The sequence below is a fragment of the Cucurbita pepo genome, chromosome LG19 (assembly GCF_002806865.2).
Source record: "Cucurbita pepo subsp. pepo cultivar mu-cu-16 chromosome LG19, ASM280686v2, whole genome shotgun sequence".
NCBI lineage: Eukaryota > Viridiplantae > Streptophyta > Magnoliopsida > Cucurbitales > Cucurbitaceae > Cucurbita > Cucurbita pepo.
In genome coordinates, this window is record NC_036656.1 from 7,469,972 (window position 1) to 7,486,797 (window position 16,826).

Here is a 16,826-nt window from a genome sequence, read left to right on the forward strand (position 1 = left end):
TTATTTATTATAATTATCTTGGAGAATGGAGTTGTGTACTTGGTACTTAGAAAGACTCAAAAAGTTCATACTTTGAAAACATTACAAAAAGATATATTTTGTTATTTTATAATTTAAATATAAAATATATTTTTGAAAGAGTATTGGAAATGTAATCATTAAAATTACCTGACCGTTTTTTAATGAAAAAGTGACCAAGCAAAGTTGTAAAACTAGAGGGATAAAAATGGAATATATATTTATTTAATGATTTTGAAGGTTGGGGGAAGGGGTGAGCAAATTTAGTGAGGGAAGTTCCAGATGGTGATCCGCAGGAGCCCACACCCACCTGTCCTTCCTCCCCGCCATATCCTATTTTTATAACGCTTTCCTCTCATCATTCAATATAACATCCTCTGCCAACCCCCAAACCAAGCCAAGGGAATACACACANAAACAACCCAATTCATATTATTGTGAAAATGACGTGTAATTTTTCTAATTTTTTAATTAAAAAAAAGAAAATAAAAAAGAAAAATAGTGTTACCCAATGAGTACCCTAAGGATCCCACAATGAATCATTATGCATATTCTCCCACATCTCCTCCTCCTCCTCCTCCTCCTTTGCCTTCTTCTTCGATCATCATGCCGTCAGGTGCTAAGAGACGAAAAGCAGCCAAGAAAAAGAAGGTATTGGAAGCGCATATCAATCCCTCTTCCAACACTTCTCAAGGTACACTCCCCCCCCTCTCTTCTTCGCCCTTCGATTCGATCCTCGTCCACTCGCTCTAATATTATGTAATTTCTGAAGTGGTTTTTGCTCGTGATGCCTCGTTCTTGCTTTTCGGATCGGATTTGATTAGATTTGGTTTTGATTCGAACCCTTGTAATTTGAATCTCCCCCCTCCTATCGATTTTGTTGTTGTTTTGTTGCTAGAATCAAATGTCAGCGTTTCTTTCCGTTCCGTGTTTATTAATTTGAATTTTCCCCCTTGGGACGCTTCATTCCAAAGTTCACTCGTTTTTTAATGATTAATTGAATTCATCTCGCTTCTCCGTTAATCAATCGCGATCTTCCGGTTGAAATTGTTGGGTTGAATTTCTGTTTCTGTTACTCTTGGGATATCTTAAACTAAAGTTCTTTGATTGTTTTGGAGAGCGATTTGGCTTGAATTAGATTACTGCGAGCTGCTTCATTGTCTCATACGTACAAAGCTCTTCGAAATAGATTTACCCTTTTTTTCATCTCGTGATTTACATAATTCTGTTTTGATTTATTCTGATTAGAATTTTCCGATGCCAGGAAAGGAGGGTGTTAAGAACCGTGATTCTGCTTCTCAGAATAACCCAAGCCACACCAATCCATTTGGTGAAGGGAATAAGGAAATAGAAGAGAGCAGCTCATCAAACGCTGGGGGAGGCCTGAGCAATGTAGAGACAAACCAGAAAGGGGGACTGACATCGGAGACAAAAAATGATACTGTTCAGAATGAATCAGACAAGGGTTCTCGTGACGATGATCGTAGCAGCAGCAGCAGCAGCAGTAGGAGTAGCAGTTCAGATGACGAGTCTATAGATTCAACAAAGAAACGAGAGGTATGAATCTAATTTGATAAATGGATTTGTTTTCATCACTAGAAACTTACAAGATGAATGGATAGGAACTGGATGGGAAGACCAGCGATTTGGTCTCGTCGACTGCTGCCTCTATAGCTAACTCGGCTATGCCAGGGGTATCGGCATCTGAAGGAACTATCAGCATTGTCGAAAATGCATTTGCTGAAAATAGTTCCATACCTGATATGATCGCTTCGAAAAAGTTGGAGACAGCTACAAAGGAACAATCATCAAAGCCAAATGAAGATGGAGATTTAGATTTATCAGGTTGATCGGTTTATGAGGGCTTTTTTTCTGATGCCTATGAATTTGCTTCTAAATTATTAGTTTGTGTGACTGAATCTAATAACGTTGCAGCACACGCTGAAAGTCCAGAAAATTTCAAACCTGAAGCTGAAGATCAGGTTATTTTGAGTTCATGTTATTGCTATATAGGACAATCGCACGAGCATGACCGTGACACATAGTAGCACATCATTTGTTAACTGTTCCTTGAGAAATGAGGCTTTTGTTTTCCTTGTGCAGCCATTGATTGAATCGAGGCCACCAGTGCCACAAAGAACATCATGGTTGAGTTGCTGTGGTTTGTGTGATGTATTTACTGGCTCGAACCGATAGTTCAGCGCACGGTTTCTATATATTGGGTTAGAACCTGACCGTTCTATTTATCGACAATTATGTTGTGCGATATTAAGTTGTACTCAGATGATTTGTTTTATGTTGGGGCAGTGACAAAGAAGTCTTCGCAGAACGGTTGAAGGTTTAAGCAAGGATCGACCTTTACGAGAGCCTTTACGAGAGCACGATAAAATAGTCATCAAACTTGATGAGGCTGAGGCTAAGGTAGATCATGTTCATGGATTTATAGAGCTAGCAACCTGATGACATTCCCTTGCTACATGTGTTTTGTCTTACAGTGAGTTTTCTTTTGTTGGAGCACAGTGTTCTTGATTTCACAAAACAATTCATTACTGTTTCAATTATGTTGATAATCAGCCATCATCTTCCTTTCGTATTCATATGACATCTGATATTGCTTGGCTGAATGAATTCTCTATCTCTCTCAAGTTTGTTATGCAACGTTTTTCCATCGACTTCGTGTTCGATTAGATCACTTTTTCATCGTTTTCTGCTCGTTTCCAAAAACGTGTGCGTACTGTTATGGATCAAATGAGATCAAAGTCACTGAAATTTTATTCTCGTATTACTGTTTCTACTTCATCCGGCATCACATCAGTTAATCAAATACTATCTCCAATACTATCTCCAGAAACTCAAAGCAAATACTATCTCCAGAAACTCAAAGCAAAGCCATGAGAGCTTATGTTCAAACTGGACAATGTCATACCATTGTGGAGAGTCGTGTTCATTTGACATGGTATCAAAGTCATATCTGAAACTTAATTGTGTCAATAGATTCGTAAATCCTCAAATGTCGAACAAAGGACTCCAAAAGAAAAGGAGTCAAACCTCCTTGAAGGCATAGCAAAAGATTTCTAGACTCCAAAGGAGTCGAGCCTTGATTAAGAGGAGGCGTACTTTGTTTGAGGGTGGTGTTGATGATGAAAGTCCCACATCAGCTGATTTAGGGAATGATCATGAGTTTATAATACTATCTCCATTGGTACGATGCTTTTTTGGGGAAGCCGTGCATTGCACATCGTTACTTGTACTACTGACTCAACTTGAACGACTTTTATGAGTTAAAACGTTCTAATTTACGACGAGAAGTTGAATCTAACCATTCTTTTTTCTATTAAAACTTGTAATATTAAGAATTAGAGGGTGATTTGTTTAAAAGCACCAACACTAAAATATGTGTGGAAAAATAGGCTTAGTTATAAAAAAAATATTTATATTCTCTAAATAAAATTACAATATTACTTTTTTTTTTTAGAGAAGTAGCCATAATAAATATGTTATTTTAATATTTTAATAGATTTCTACGGTGATAATGAAAATTTAATATTACCACCGCTAAAATATAGGAATTAAAATTGTAACTTTATTTTCAGAAATTAATAAATATAATTGATTTCTACGGTACGTTTTTGCGGTCGCTTCCTCGTCCCTCTCAAAGGCCTCGAGTGAATTGAATTCTCAGTGACCGTTGAGAAACGGCGATGCGAAACGTTGGCGCCAAATTACCAACTTTCAAAATTTTGCTATTGTCATTCCAATTCTCCCTCTCTGTTCAACGCATTGGCTGTTCTTTGATTTCGTCGAGCTCTTATATTTGTTTGTTTGGAACCAAAAGGTTCTCTGTTTCGACCACTCCCTCTTACAATTATTGGCTTTCTCTTCATCTAAGAAACGGAAGAATCAATGAAGCCCGATCATTATTTGATCACATATCTTCTCCTGGTGTTAACTTATACACCATGATGATTGCGGGTTATGCAGAAAAAGGTAGGCTTGAGGATGCCCTGAAACTGTTCTATGAAATGCCTGTGAAGGATCTGGTTTCTTGGAATTCTATGCTCAAAGGGTGTCTCAAATGTGGGGATTTAAGTATGGCCTGGAACGTGTTTGACAAAATGCCGCAAAGGAATGTCATTTCTTGGACGACCATAATCGATGGGCTGCTGGAGTTTGGGAGAGTTGAGGTTGCTGAGCGCTTTTTCTGGGAGATGCCCACTAGGGATGTTGCTGCCTGGAATTCCATGGTTCATGGATATTTTAGTAATGGTAGAGTTGAAGATGCCGTTGAGTTGTTTGAGAAAATGCCTTTCCGGAATGTGATTTCGTGGACTTCTGTGATTGGTGGGCTTGACCAGAATGGAAGGAGTTACGAAGCTCTACTTGTTTTCCAGAAAATGTTGGCTTCCTTTATCAAACCCACTTCGAGCACGTTGGCCTGTGCATTGACAGCTTGTGCAAACATACGTACTTTCTTCATAGGTGTACAGATTCATGGTCTAATTGTTAAGACTGGTCACTGCTTTGATGAATACATAGCTGCTTCCCTTATAACATTTTATGCAAACTGCAAGCTAATACAGAATGCTTTCGACATTTTTAACGACGATTTACGGAGAAATGTTGCGGTTTGGACGGCTCTTCTAACGGGATATGGATTGAACTGTAAGCACGACGATGCGTTACGGGTTTTCAAGGGTATGATGAGAATGTGTGTGCTTCCTAATCAATCTTCTCTGACTAGTGCTCTAAATTCATGTTGTGGATTAGAGGCTGTTGATAGAGGCAGGGAAGTTCATAGTGTAGCTTACAAGCTAGGCTTGGAAAATGATATCTTTGTCGGTAATTCTCTCGTGGTTATGTATACTAAATGTGGACAAATTCGTGATGGGGTTGTTGTCTTCACAGGAATGTCTAGAAAGAATGTTGTGTCCTGGAACTCCATCATTGTTGGATGTGCACAACATGGTTTTGGGATGTGGGCTTTGACTCTCTTCGCTCAAATGATTCGTTCAAGGGTGGATCCAGACGAGATTACGCTCATAGGATTACTTTCAGCTTGCAGCCATTCTGGATTGTTAACAAAAGGTAGAAGCTTTTTCAAGCATTTTGGCAAAAACTTGTGTATTGAGATGACAAATGAGCACTATGCTTCTATGGTTGATCTATTAGGCCGATATGGCGAATTGGACGAAGCCGAAGCGCTGATTCATACCATGCCTATCAAAGCTAACTACACGGTGTGGCTTGCACTGCTCAGCAGTTGCTCCAAACACTCTAATGTGGATGTAGCTGAAAGGGCAGCAAAATGTGTGTTGGAACTACAACCAAGCTGTAGTGCTGCTTATACATTACTCTCCAATCTATACGCTTCTAATGGAAAATGGACTGAAGTTTCCAAAATAAGGAAGAAGATGAAAGATGAAGGGATTTTAAAGCAACCTGGAAGTAGCTGGATTACAGTTAAGGGGATCAGGCATGATTTTCTTTCGGGCGATCGGTCGCATCCATCGAGCCGAAAAATATACCAAAAACTAGAATGGCTAAGAGGGAAGTTGAAGGAATTGGGTTATGTACCTGATCCGAAGTTCTCCTTGCATGATGTTGAGTCAGAACAAAAGGAAGAGATGCTGTCAAGTCATAGTGAGAGGCTTGCTATTGGGTTTGGATTAATCAGTACAGTTGAGGGTAGCACCATAACAGTAATGAAAAACCTCCGCATTTGTGGCGATTGTCACAATGCCATCAAGCTTATAGCGAAAGTCGTCGGTCGGGAAATCGTCGTTAGAGACTCTAGCCGCTTTCATCACTTTCGTAGCGGAGCCTGTTCTTGTGGAGATTACTGGTAGTAGCTGTGGTGGTTCAAAATGTGTTCAAATAATGGATTGAACTCCATGATACACCAAAAATCATGCCTACAGGAAGAGGAAAGAAACAATGTTAGCAGCTATAAACCAGTTTGAGAGTACATCTTCATGAAGAACAGGAAGCCAAATTAAACTACCAATATCAAGTTCCTGTGAGAATTTTGGAATTTTGGAATTTTGTGTAGCAAGGCGAGTGGCTAGGTCATGTTCGTTTAAATTCTTGGTTGAATCATACAAAACCCTAATTAACTTAAAGAGTATGTCTAATCACCACTTGGTTAGGTCAATCTCAAATTTTTGGGATAGAAAATATAATTTAATGAAAAAAATTAAGTTCAAATCCACTAACTAAAAAGTAAAATTTACCCGTAAAAATTTAGGCATGGTTTTTAAAGCCCTATATATAGTTGGGTAAGAGATGAATCTTCATGAACTTGATCCCTAGATGAATCTTGAAGATAGTTAGTGGAGATGAATCCAAAGAAGTGAACGGACTCAGAAAATTCAGTTCTGAATCAATTCTTGAGGTTGATTGTTCAAGCCACCATCGGCGATCTTCAATCTTGTACCAGGAAATTCGCAAGATGACGATTACAGAGAGAGAAGAAGACAGAGAAACAGTTACGAACGCGACAATTGAACAAATTAAGGAGAAAGAAGAAGAACAAGAAGAAGAAATTGACCAGACAAAGAAGGAAGAAGATGATGATGAAGAATTAAACCTGGATGCTATGCTGAGTGAGATTGTCAAAGATTCAGAATCAGGGAGTTCAATGAAAGAAATGGAAGAACATGAAGAACAAGTAAGTAAAAGAACAAGAATCGCAGAATCAGGGGAAGCGGAGGTAGCGGAGGAAGCGGAAACAGAACAACTTCGTATTGGATCCGATCCGGCAGTGGATCCTCTGGACATAACCATGGAAATCGTATCGAAATACCACGACTTCGTTGACTTCGCACTTGAGATTTTGGAAGAAGAACAGAAATACGAAGAAGAACAGAAATACGGAGAAGAACAGAAAATCGAAGAGGAAATGAAAACACAGTTATGGAGCGAGGTTTTTGAAAGAGGAAAGCAGCTGGTTGAGAGCCTGAAGCAAAGATTGCAGAGACTGCCTTACGAACTGAATCGCATGAAAAACGATAAGAATTTGCGGGAGAAATACACCACCAGAAAATTTTGTGTTCAACATATCTTACCTCAACTGCGACATTTAAATTCACGAGTCGATACATGTCCTCATATCCGCATTCTTTCAGACGATAACTCTACAGTGCGTGTGTTGCCATTGTACTTCGATGAGCTTCACGATTGCAAGATAGACCTGTTTGCGATGATGGAGCTAATCAGAGATCTGAAGGAATGAAATGAGGAAGATGAATATCATGTGGATGAAGATGAAGAAGAAATAAGAGTATAATCTGAATAATGGAATCACAGATCTATGTGTAACTAAGATCTAATTCTCTCCAAGTTCTTGTTATGGATTTTCTCCATCATTTTGCTATTTTGTTCAAGNAGAGAAGTAGCCATAATAAATATGTTATTTTAATATTTTAATAGATTTCTACGGTGATAATGAAAATTTAATATTACCACCGCTAAAATATAGGAATTAAAATTGTAACTTTATTTTCAGAAATTAATAAATATAATTGATTTCTACGGTACGTTTTTGCGGTCGCTTCCTCGTCCCTCTCAAAGGCCTCGAGTGAATTGAATTCTCAGTGACCGTTGAGAAACGGCGATGCGAAACGTTGGCGCCAAATTACCAACTTTCAAAATTTTGCTATTGTCATTCCAATTCTCCCTCTCTGTTCAACGCATTGGCTGTTCTTTGATTTCGTCGAGCTCTTATATTTGTTTGTTTGGAACCAAAAGGTTCTCTGTTTCGACCACTCCCTCTTACAATTATTGGCTTTCTCTTCATCTAAGAAACGGAAGAATCAATGAAGCCCGATCATTATTTGATCACATATCTTCTCCTGGTGTTAACTTATACACCATGATGATTGCGGGTTATGCAGAAAAAGGTAGGCTTGAGGATGCCCTGAAACTGTTCTATGAAATGCCTGTGAAGGATCTGGTTTCTTGGAATTCTATGCTCAAAGGGTGTCTCAAATGTGGGGATTTAAGTATGGCCTGGAACGTGTTTGACAAAATGCCGCAAAGGAATGTCATTTCTTGGACGACCATAATCGATGGGCTGCTGGAGTTTGGGAGAGTTGAGGTTGCTGAGCGCTTTTTCTGGGAGATGCCCACTAGGGATGTTGCTGCCTGGAATTCCATGGTTCATGGATATTTTAGTAATGGTAGAGTTGAAGATGCCGTTGAGTTGTTTGAGAAAATGCCTTTCCGGAATGTGATTTCGTGGACTTCTGTGATTGGTGGGCTTGACCAGAATGGAAGGAGTTACGAAGCTCTACTTGTTTTCCAGAAAATGTTGGCTTCCTTTATCAAACCCACTTCGAGCACGTTGGCCTGTGCATTGACAGCTTGTGCAAACATACGTACTTTCTTCATAGGTGTACAGATTCATGGTCTAATTGTTAAGACTGGTCACTGCTTTGATGAATACATAGCTGCTTCCCTTATAACATTTTATGCAAACTGCAAGCTAATACAGAATGCTTTCGACATTTTTAACGACGATTTACGGAGAAATGTTGCGGTTTGGACGGCTCTTCTAACGGGATATGGATTGAACTGTAAGCACGACGATGCGTTACGGGTTTTCAAGGGTATGATGAGAATGTGTGTGCTTCCTAATCAATCTTCTCTGACTAGTGCTCTAAATTCATGTTGTGGATTAGAGGCTGTTGATAGAGGCAGGGAAGTTCATAGTGTAGCTTACAAGCTAGGCTTGGAAAATGATATCTTTGTCGGTAATTCTCTCGTGGTTATGTATACTAAATGTGGACAAATTCGTGATGGGGTTGTTGTCTTCACAGGAATGTCTAGAAAGAATGTTGTGTCCTGGAACTCCATCATTGTTGGATGTGCACAACATGGTTTTGGGATGTGGGCTTTGACTCTCTTCGCTCAAATGATTCGTTCAAGGGTGGATCCAGACGAGATTACGCTCATAGGATTACTTTCAGCTTGCAGCCATTCTGGATTGTTAACAAAAGGTAGAAGCTTTTTCAAGCATTTTGGCAAAAACTTGTGTATTGAGATGACAAATGAGCACTATGCTTCTATGGTTGATCTATTAGGCCGATATGGCGAATTGGACGAAGCCGAAGCGCTGATTCATACCATGCCTATCAAAGCTAACTACACGGTGTGGCTTGCACTGCTCAGCAGTTGCTCCAAACACTCTAATGTGGATGTAGCTGAAAGGGCAGCAAAATGTGTGTTGGAACTACAACCAAGCTGTAGTGCTGCTTATACATTACTCTCCAATCTATACGCTTCTAATGGAAAATGGACTGAAGTTTCCAAAATAAGGAAGAAGATGAAAGATGAAGGGATTTTAAAGCAACCTGGAAGTAGCTGGATTACAGTTAAGGGGATCAGGCATGATTTTCTTTCGGGCGATCGGTCGCATCCATCGAGCCGAAAAATATACCAAAAACTAGAATGGCTAAGAGGGAAGTTGAAGGAATTGGGTTATGTACCTGATCCGAAGTTCTCCTTGCATGATGTTGAGTCAGAACAAAAGGAAGAGATGCTGTCAAGTCATAGTGAGAGGCTTGCTATTGGGTTTGGATTAATCAGTACAGTTGAGGGTAGCACCATAACAGTAATGAAAAACCTCCGCATTTGTGGCGATTGTCACAATGCCATCAAGCTTATAGCGAAAGTCGTCGGTCGGGAAATCGTCGTTAGAGACTCTAGCCGCTTTCATCACTTTCGTAGCGGAGCCTGTTCTTGTGGAGATTACTGGTAGTAGCTGTGGTGGTTCAAAATGTGTTCAAATAATGGATTGAACTCCATGATACACCAAAAATCATGCCTACAGGAAGAGGAAAGAAACAATGTTAGCAGCTATAAACCAGTTTGAGAGTACATCTTCATGAAGAACAGGAAGCCAAATTAAACTACCAATATCAAGTTCCTGTGAGAATTTTGGAATTTTGGAATTTTGTGTAGCAAGGCGAGTGGCTAGGTCATGTTCGTTTAAATTCTTGGTTGAATCATACAAAACCCTAATTAACTTAAAGAGTATGTCTAATCACCACTTGGTTAGGTCAATCTCAAATTTTTGGGATAGAAAATATAATTTAATGAAAAAAATTAAGTTCAAATCCACTAACTAAAAAGTAAAATTTACCCGTAAAAATTTAGGCATGGTTTTTAAAGCCCTATATATAGTTGGGTAAGAGATGAATCTTCATGAACTTGATCCCTAGATGAATCTTGAAGATAGTTAGTGGAGATGAATCCAAAGAAGTGAACGGACTCAGAAAATTCAGTTCTGAATCAATTCTTGAGGTTGATTGTTCAAGCCACCATCGGCGATCTTCAATCTTGTACCAGGAAATTCGCAAGATGACGATTACAGAGAGAGAAGAAGACAGAGAAACAGTTACGAACGCGACAATTGAACAAATTAAGGAGAAAGAAGAAGAACAAGAAGAAGAAATTGACCAGACAAAGAAGGAAGAAGATGATGATGAAGAATTAAACCTGGATGCTATGCTGAGTGAGATTGTCAAAGATTCAGAATCAGGGAGTTCAATGAAAGAAATGGAAGAACATGAAGAACAAGTAAGTAAAAGAACAAGAATCGCAGAATCAGGGGAAGCGGAGGTAGCGGAGGAAGCGGAAACAGAACAACTTCGTATTGGATCCGATCCGGCAGTGGATCCTCTGGACATAACCATGGAAATCGTATCGAAATACCACGACTTCGTTGACTTCGCACTTGAGATTTTGGAAGAAGAACAGAAATACGAAGAAGAACAGAAATACGGAGAAGAACAGAAAATCGAAGAGGAAATGAAAACACAGTTATGGAGCGAGGTTTTTGAAAGAGGAAAGCAGCTGGTTGAGAGCCTGAAGCAAAGATTGCAGAGACTGCCTTACGAACTGAATCGCATGAAAAACGATAAGAATTTGCGGGAGAAATACACCACCAGAAAATTTTGTGTTCAACATATCTTACCTCAACTGCGACATTTAAATTCACGAGTCGATACATGTCCTCATATCCGCATTCTTTCAGACGATAACTCTACAGTGCGTGTGTTGCCATTGTACTTCGATGAGCTTCACGATTGCAAGATAGACCTGTTTGCGATGATGGAGCTAATCAGAGATCTGAAGGAATGAAATGAGGAAGATGAATATCATGTGGATGAAGATGAAGAAGAAATAAGAGTATAATCTGAATAATGGAATCACAGATCTATGTGTAACTAAGATCTAATTCTCTCCAAGTTCTTGTTATGGATTTTCTCCATCATTTTGCTATTTTGTTCAAGTCATTAAAACATTTATCCTTTATAACAAACAAAAAAAAAAAACTTACAATCTGTAAAAAGGACGATGAGCTATGTTAGATGGTTCGGGCGTAATCCTAATCATATAAGCGCATATAAGTGCAATGCCACCCACTTTAGGGCCCATGACACGTTAGAGGGTACTATTAAACGAGGTTTAGTTGCGTTTGGTGGGGAGCATGCACTATTTAAAAGCTTGGAAGGGGAAGAAAATAGAGAAGTTGTTAGGTGCCATTAGAAGAATTTTTTGCTAGCGTTTTGTAGTAGGTAAGTATGAAGTTACAAGTAGATTGAGTTACCTATAGAAGTAGTGGGTCCTCCATACCTCTTAGACTTCCTTAGAGATCAAGACAAGTGATAGTACCCCGACCTACGTGCATGAAGCGTGATGACTAGATGGATCATGGAGAGTAGGAAATAAGAGGCTAAGTGCACCTAGAAACCCAAATACACTCCGATTGATGACTTACACCCTTGAAATAAGAGTAAGTAGAGTATATGAACCTTAAGAGTATGGTAGTGTTAGAAAGAACTCAAGCCATGAAATTGGTTAACTCTAGGACCCTGAGAACATAGCTTAAGAAACATTGGATAGGAGAAGTTTCGATGAGAGCTTACAAGTTAGTTGTTTATTGCATATTTTTATACTCGTTCTTGTTCTTTGTTTTACAAATGGATCGTAGGCCACTGTTTGTCGGACAGGAGCGTGTAGAGCCATACAACTTATAGAGAGTATCTCTAGATCTAGTCGTTCCCTTTTCATATCATTTTAATGTCGCTTTCTTAAAACTTATGTCATGTTGTAAACTATTTGGATATCGACTCCACAAGCATATTTTGTACTTCCAAAACTTATATGTTAGTTTTATTGTTTATATTTGAATATAACTCCTCGTGTTCCGGTATACAAGACTTCTAAGATTTCATTTTCCCTTTTACCCCTCTAAATTTCAAATCTTGGTCCAAATTACAATAATAATACTCTCCGAAATGGAGCATAGTATTCGAGAGTTCAAATGTTTCCACCCGTATGCTTTAAAAGAAGGTGTAGAAATAATTTATTAACAAAATTATTTAAGTTGGATAATTATTTGATTTTTTTATTTTTTTCACAATAACTTTTGAATTTAAAAAATTAAATCAAGTTTTTAAAAATTATATTTTTTAGTTTTCACTATTAAATAGATAATAAATAAGGAAAATGTTAAAAGTGAAAATAGTATTTATAAGTGGATATTAAAGTCTAAATAATTAAATTATTAATTTAATTTATACTTCCTTCAGTAAACGGAAAATTAAAATATGAAATACTTATTAAATGATTTTTCATATTTAGAACAATCCATTAGAGAAAATAGCTAAATTTATAGTTTGACTTAAAAGCAAATCCATATTTTAATATATATTTTACCCATAAAAATTTAATCACCAGACAAGTACTATGTATAAATTGAGCAATAGATGAATGTTCATCAACTTGAGCCCTAGACGAATCTCGAAGATTAATAAGTGGAGATGAAAGCAATGAAGTAAACGGACTAGAAATTTTGGTTCTGAATCAATTCTTGAAGTTGATTATCCAATCCACCGTCGCGATCTTCAATCTTGAACCAAGAAATTCGCAAGAAGATGGTTACAGAGGGAAAAGAAGATAGAGAAAAAGTTTCGAACGCGACAATTGAACAAATAAAGGAGGAGGAGAAAGAAGAAGAAGAAGAGATCGGCAAAATAAAGAAGGAAGAACAAGATGATTATTATGCTGAAGATTTTGACATTGACCTTCTGTTGAATGTGCCAGATGATTTTTTTGAAAGAGTTTCGAACGCGACAATTGAACAAATGAAGGAGGAGAAAGAAGAAGAAGTGATCGACAAAATAAAGAAGGAAGAAGACGATGATTATTATGATGAAGATTTTGACATTGACCTTCTGTTGAATGTGCCAGATGATTTTCATGAAAGAGTTCCGAACGAGACAATTGAACAAATAAAGGAGGAGGAAGATGAAGATTTTGAAGATTTTGACCTTGACCTTCTGTTGAATGTGCCTGATGATTTCAATGAAAGAGTTCCGAACGAGACAATTGAACAAATAAAGGAGGAAAAAGATGAAGATTATGAAGATTTTGACCCTGACCTTCTGTTGAATGTGCCAGATGATTTCAATGAAATTGTTTCGAACGAGACAATTGAAGAAATAAAGGAGGAGGCAGATGAAGATTATGAAGATTATGAAGATTATGAAGATTATGAAGATTATGAAGATTTTGAAGATTTTGAAGATTTTGAAGATTTTGAAGATTTTGAAGATTTTGAACCTGACCTTCTGTTGAATGTGCCATATGATTTCAATGAAAGAGTTTCGAACGAGACAATTGAACAAATAAGGGAGGAGGAAGATGAATATTTCGTAGATGATTTTGACCTAGACCTTCTGTTGAATGTGCCAGATGATTTTAATGAATTTATGGATAGTTTGCCGGATGAGCTTGCCATAGAATCAGAGGAAGAATCTGAAGAACAAGCAATGAAAAGAACAAGAATCGCAGAATCGGAGGCAGCGAAAGCAGCAGAGGTTGTTACAGAATCCGATCCGGCAATGGATCCTCTGGAGATAATCATGGAAATCGTATGGAAATACCACGAGTTCGTGGAGTTCATACTTGAGATGCTGAAAGAAGAAGGGAAATACGAAGAAGAAAAGGAAATGCAGAGATGGAGCAAGATTGTTGAAAGAGGAAAGCACCTGGTTGAGACTCTGAAGCAGAGGCTGAAGAGAGTGCCTGCTGAAATGGAACGGATGAAGAACGATGAGAATTTGCAGGAGGAATATTCCTTCAGAGAAACTCATATTGGTGATATCATAGTTCAAATTCGAGATTTGAATTCACGAATCAGCTACTCTCCTCATATCGCCCTTGTTTCAGACCCCAAATTTACAGAGCGTGTGTTGCCGTCGAGCTTGGTCGAGCTTGAGCGTTCCAAGAAAGAACTGTGTGAGCTGATGGAGGTAATCATAGAACTGAAGGGAATAAATAAGGCATCAAACGAGGAAAATTATTTTAACTCCCAAATGTAACTAACATCTCATTCTTCTCTCTATCACCTCTTCTTATGGATTTTCAACATCATTCCTTAATCTTGTTTCCAAATTCAAATTCTCACCAACCAATCTAAATCAACATCTTTGACACCTCCATCGTCCAAAAGTCCTTTAATGCGAATGAAATCAATCTAGTCAATCATTTGTCCGACTATTAGTAAGGATACAAAGGGAGCTATAAGCCTCGCTTTAGGCTTATGGAGCTCTCAAATAGCCTCCCCTCAATCAAGGCTCACAATTCTTTGTTCCATATTTGAGGATTCTAATGACATGACTAAATTTAGGGCATGACTCTGATACCCTGTTACGAATCACGAATATCCACAATAGTATGATATTGTCCACGTTGAACATAAGCTCTCTCGAGCTTTGTTTTGGGCTTCCCCAAGAAGCCTCATACCAGTACAGATAGTATTCCTCACTTGTAAACTCATGATCTTCTACTAAACTAACGGACTCACCCCCAATAATTCTCACCAATCCTCTCCTCAAACAAAGTATACTATAAGTCTCCCTTGAAATTAAAATGCAGGCAAAAGTGACTTTTTTATTCCTTAATATTCATATACTTAATTTTAAAAATCAAAATTGTTATTAAACACTAAGAAATTAAATTATCAAAACTTTATTAAAATTATAGTTTAATTGAAAATTTAAAAGCAAAGCCATATTGTAATAAAATATTTTTTTTTTTTTTTTTTTGTTCCTTCTAAAAACCGATTTATTTCAACCGTGGTTAATTTAAAAAAAAAAAGAAAAAAAGAATTACTCGGTTTTAACTCTTAAGCTGTATATAATTACGACAGAGGAGAGAACATTGAGGTTGAGAACGCAACTAACTGAAGAACTCGAGGAAGCCGAGAAAGTAGAAAGCAAATCGGCCTCCGATTGCACAAATGGCAGACGAATCAAATCGAGAATCCGTGCACGCGGCCGCAGAACACGAGCAAGAACAAGAAAATCCGCAAGAAGATATGAACAATGTGGAGAATGAACAAAATGATCCCGGAGAAATCGTACAAAACGAGGAAGTGAGATCGACAACAGAGAACCAAATAATCGCAGTACAAACGCTATACAATTTCAAGAAAAAACATTTGAAAACAATACTCCAATTATGGAATCGTTCACACCTTAAAGAGTTGGAAGATCCAAAGATGAAGGAAGTCGAAAGGAGAAAGAAAGAAGGGCGTTTAATAATAAAGGACGTGGAAGAGGACGGAAGCTTCGAGAGGAAGAAGCAGAAAAAGGAAAACAAGAATTTGTTCAATGAATTCAGCAGTTCAAGAAAAGGAAAAGAGAAAATACACGAACCTGAAATAATTTTCGATCCTCTGGTGTTGCTCCGCTGTATTACATTGGGATTCTCTGTATACATTGGGCATGTGATGGAGATGGCGATAGAGAGGCGTCGAGGTGCGCCGAATCGGATATCTCAACTGGAAGAAGGCGCGGATCTGTTGGATGGCGTAATACGAAAGGTGCAGATAATGAATGACGAAATGCGACGGATAAGGAAGAGGAAGGATCTGAGGGAGGAATATGTGAAATTTCATACAATTTTGACTCAACTGGATGAGATTGACGAACATATGGAAGCCTCTCCAAATATTGGGATTGTTTCTGAGAAGGATTGTACGGATTTAGAATTGCGGGTGTGTGAGCATGAGCTGAAACGGTGCAAGAGCGGCGCGGATGAGTTAGTGTGCGAAGTTTTAAAACTTATCAAGGATTCAAAGGAACATTATTTTTTGTAATTCCAATCGTATATCCAATCAAAAATATCTTTCTTTTATCTATGGATTATGGATTGTTGGGAGTTGAGAGATTATTGGGAGTGAATCCTACCTTAATTACATTAATTAATTTAGTGGAAGATTCGTGGGTTTAAAAGTGAGAAATACTATCATCTCCATTCGTATAAGACTTTTTGGAGAAGCCCAAAGCAAAACCACTAGAGCTTCCACTCAAGTGATTATTGGAATGAGTCCCACATTGATTAATTTAGTGGAAGATCGTGAGTTTATAACTGAGGAATACTATCTCTATTGATATGAGATTTTTTGGGAAAGCCCAAAGCAAAGCCATGAGAGCTACTCAAAGTGGAGAATTGTGATTACTAACAATTCCAACCTATGTTTTTTTTTTCTCAAACTAAAAATAAATTCTTTTCTTATCTCTTATCAAATTATTATTTTAATAAATAATTTTTAAATGCAATGTATTGAAAATATGTTTTTTTTTTCCTCAAACTCAAAAAAAAATCTTAATTAATTAATTATTAATAAATAAGATATTATTTTTAAAAATAAATAATTAATTAATTAATAATAAGGAGGAGAAAAGCCAAAAAATTATATTAATAAAAATTCAATTAAAAACAATAATTTTACA

The 16,826-nt window shown here is 37.7% G+C and overlaps 3 protein-coding genes across 4 annotated transcripts; all 3 read left to right on the plus strand.

Annotated features, from left to right (window-relative positions):
* Positions 1-577: 577 nt before the first annotated feature.
* LOC111782281 (suppressor protein SRP40-like) lies at positions 578-2,671 on the plus strand. Its single transcript, XM_023663132.1, has 6 exons — positions 578-712; positions 1,283-1,575; positions 1,641-1,863; positions 1,954-2,000; positions 2,122-2,240; positions 2,326-2,671. Exons 1-5 carry the CDS (start codon positions 625-627, stop codon positions 2,212-2,214), a joined length of 744 nt encoding a protein of 247 aa, XP_023518900.1. The 5' UTR covers positions 578-624; the 3' UTR covers positions 2,215-2,240; positions 2,326-2,671.
* A 992-nt stretch (positions 2,672-3,663) lies between these two features.
* LOC111782279 (pentatricopeptide repeat-containing protein At5g46460, mitochondrial-like) lies at positions 3,664-5,929 on the plus strand. Its single transcript, XM_023663129.1, has 2 exons — positions 3,664-5,103; positions 5,188-5,929. The coding sequence occupies exons 1-2, from the start codon at positions 3,720-3,722 to the stop codon at positions 5,862-5,864; spliced, it is 2,061 nt and encodes a 686-aa protein (XP_023518897.1). The 5' UTR covers positions 3,664-3,719; the 3' UTR covers positions 5,865-5,929.
* Positions 5,930-7,574: 1,645 nt separating this feature from the next.
* On the plus strand, positions 7,575-9,840 carry LOC111782278 (pentatricopeptide repeat-containing protein At5g46460, mitochondrial-like). 2 transcript variants are annotated; one of them, XM_023663128.1, is made up of 2 exons: positions 7,575-9,014; positions 9,099-9,840. In XM_023663128.1, the coding sequence occupies exons 1-2, from the start codon at positions 7,631-7,633 to the stop codon at positions 9,773-9,775; spliced, it is 2,061 nt and encodes a 686-aa protein (XP_023518896.1). In that variant the 5' UTR covers positions 7,575-7,630; the 3' UTR covers positions 9,776-9,840. The 2 variants fall into 2 exon arrangements, with proteins under 2 accessions (XP_023518896.1, XP_023518895.1); XM_023663127.1 differs by having other exon boundaries at positions 7,575-9,840.
* The last annotated feature ends 6,986 nt before the right edge of the window (positions 9,841-16,826 follow it).

Bases quoted from the DNA above. Each gene is read 5' to 3' on its own strand.
- LOC111782281 (XM_023663132.1), top strand. From the start codon at position 625: ATGCCGTCAGGTGCTAAGAGACGAAAAGCAGCCAAGAAAAAGAAGGTA. The intron at 713-1,282 runs GTACACTCCCCC...TTCCGATGCCAG, and splicing joins CTCTTCCAACACTTCTCAAG to GAAAGGAGGGTGTTAAGAAC. The intron at 1,576-1,640 runs GTATGAATCTAA...ATGAATGGATAG, and splicing joins ATTCAACAAAGAAACGAGAG to GAACTGGATGGGAAGACCAG.
- LOC111782279 (XM_023663129.1), top strand. From the start codon at position 3,720: ATGCGAAACGTTGGCGCCAAATTACCAACTTTCAAAATTTTGCTATTG. The intron at 5,104-5,187 runs GTAGAAGCTTTT...TTGATCTATTAG, and splicing joins TTCTGGATTGTTAACAAAAG to GCCGATATGGCGAATTGGAC.
- LOC111782278 (XM_023663127.1), top strand. From the start codon at position 7,631: ATGCGAAACGTTGGCGCCAAATTACCAACTTTCAAAATTTTGCTATTG.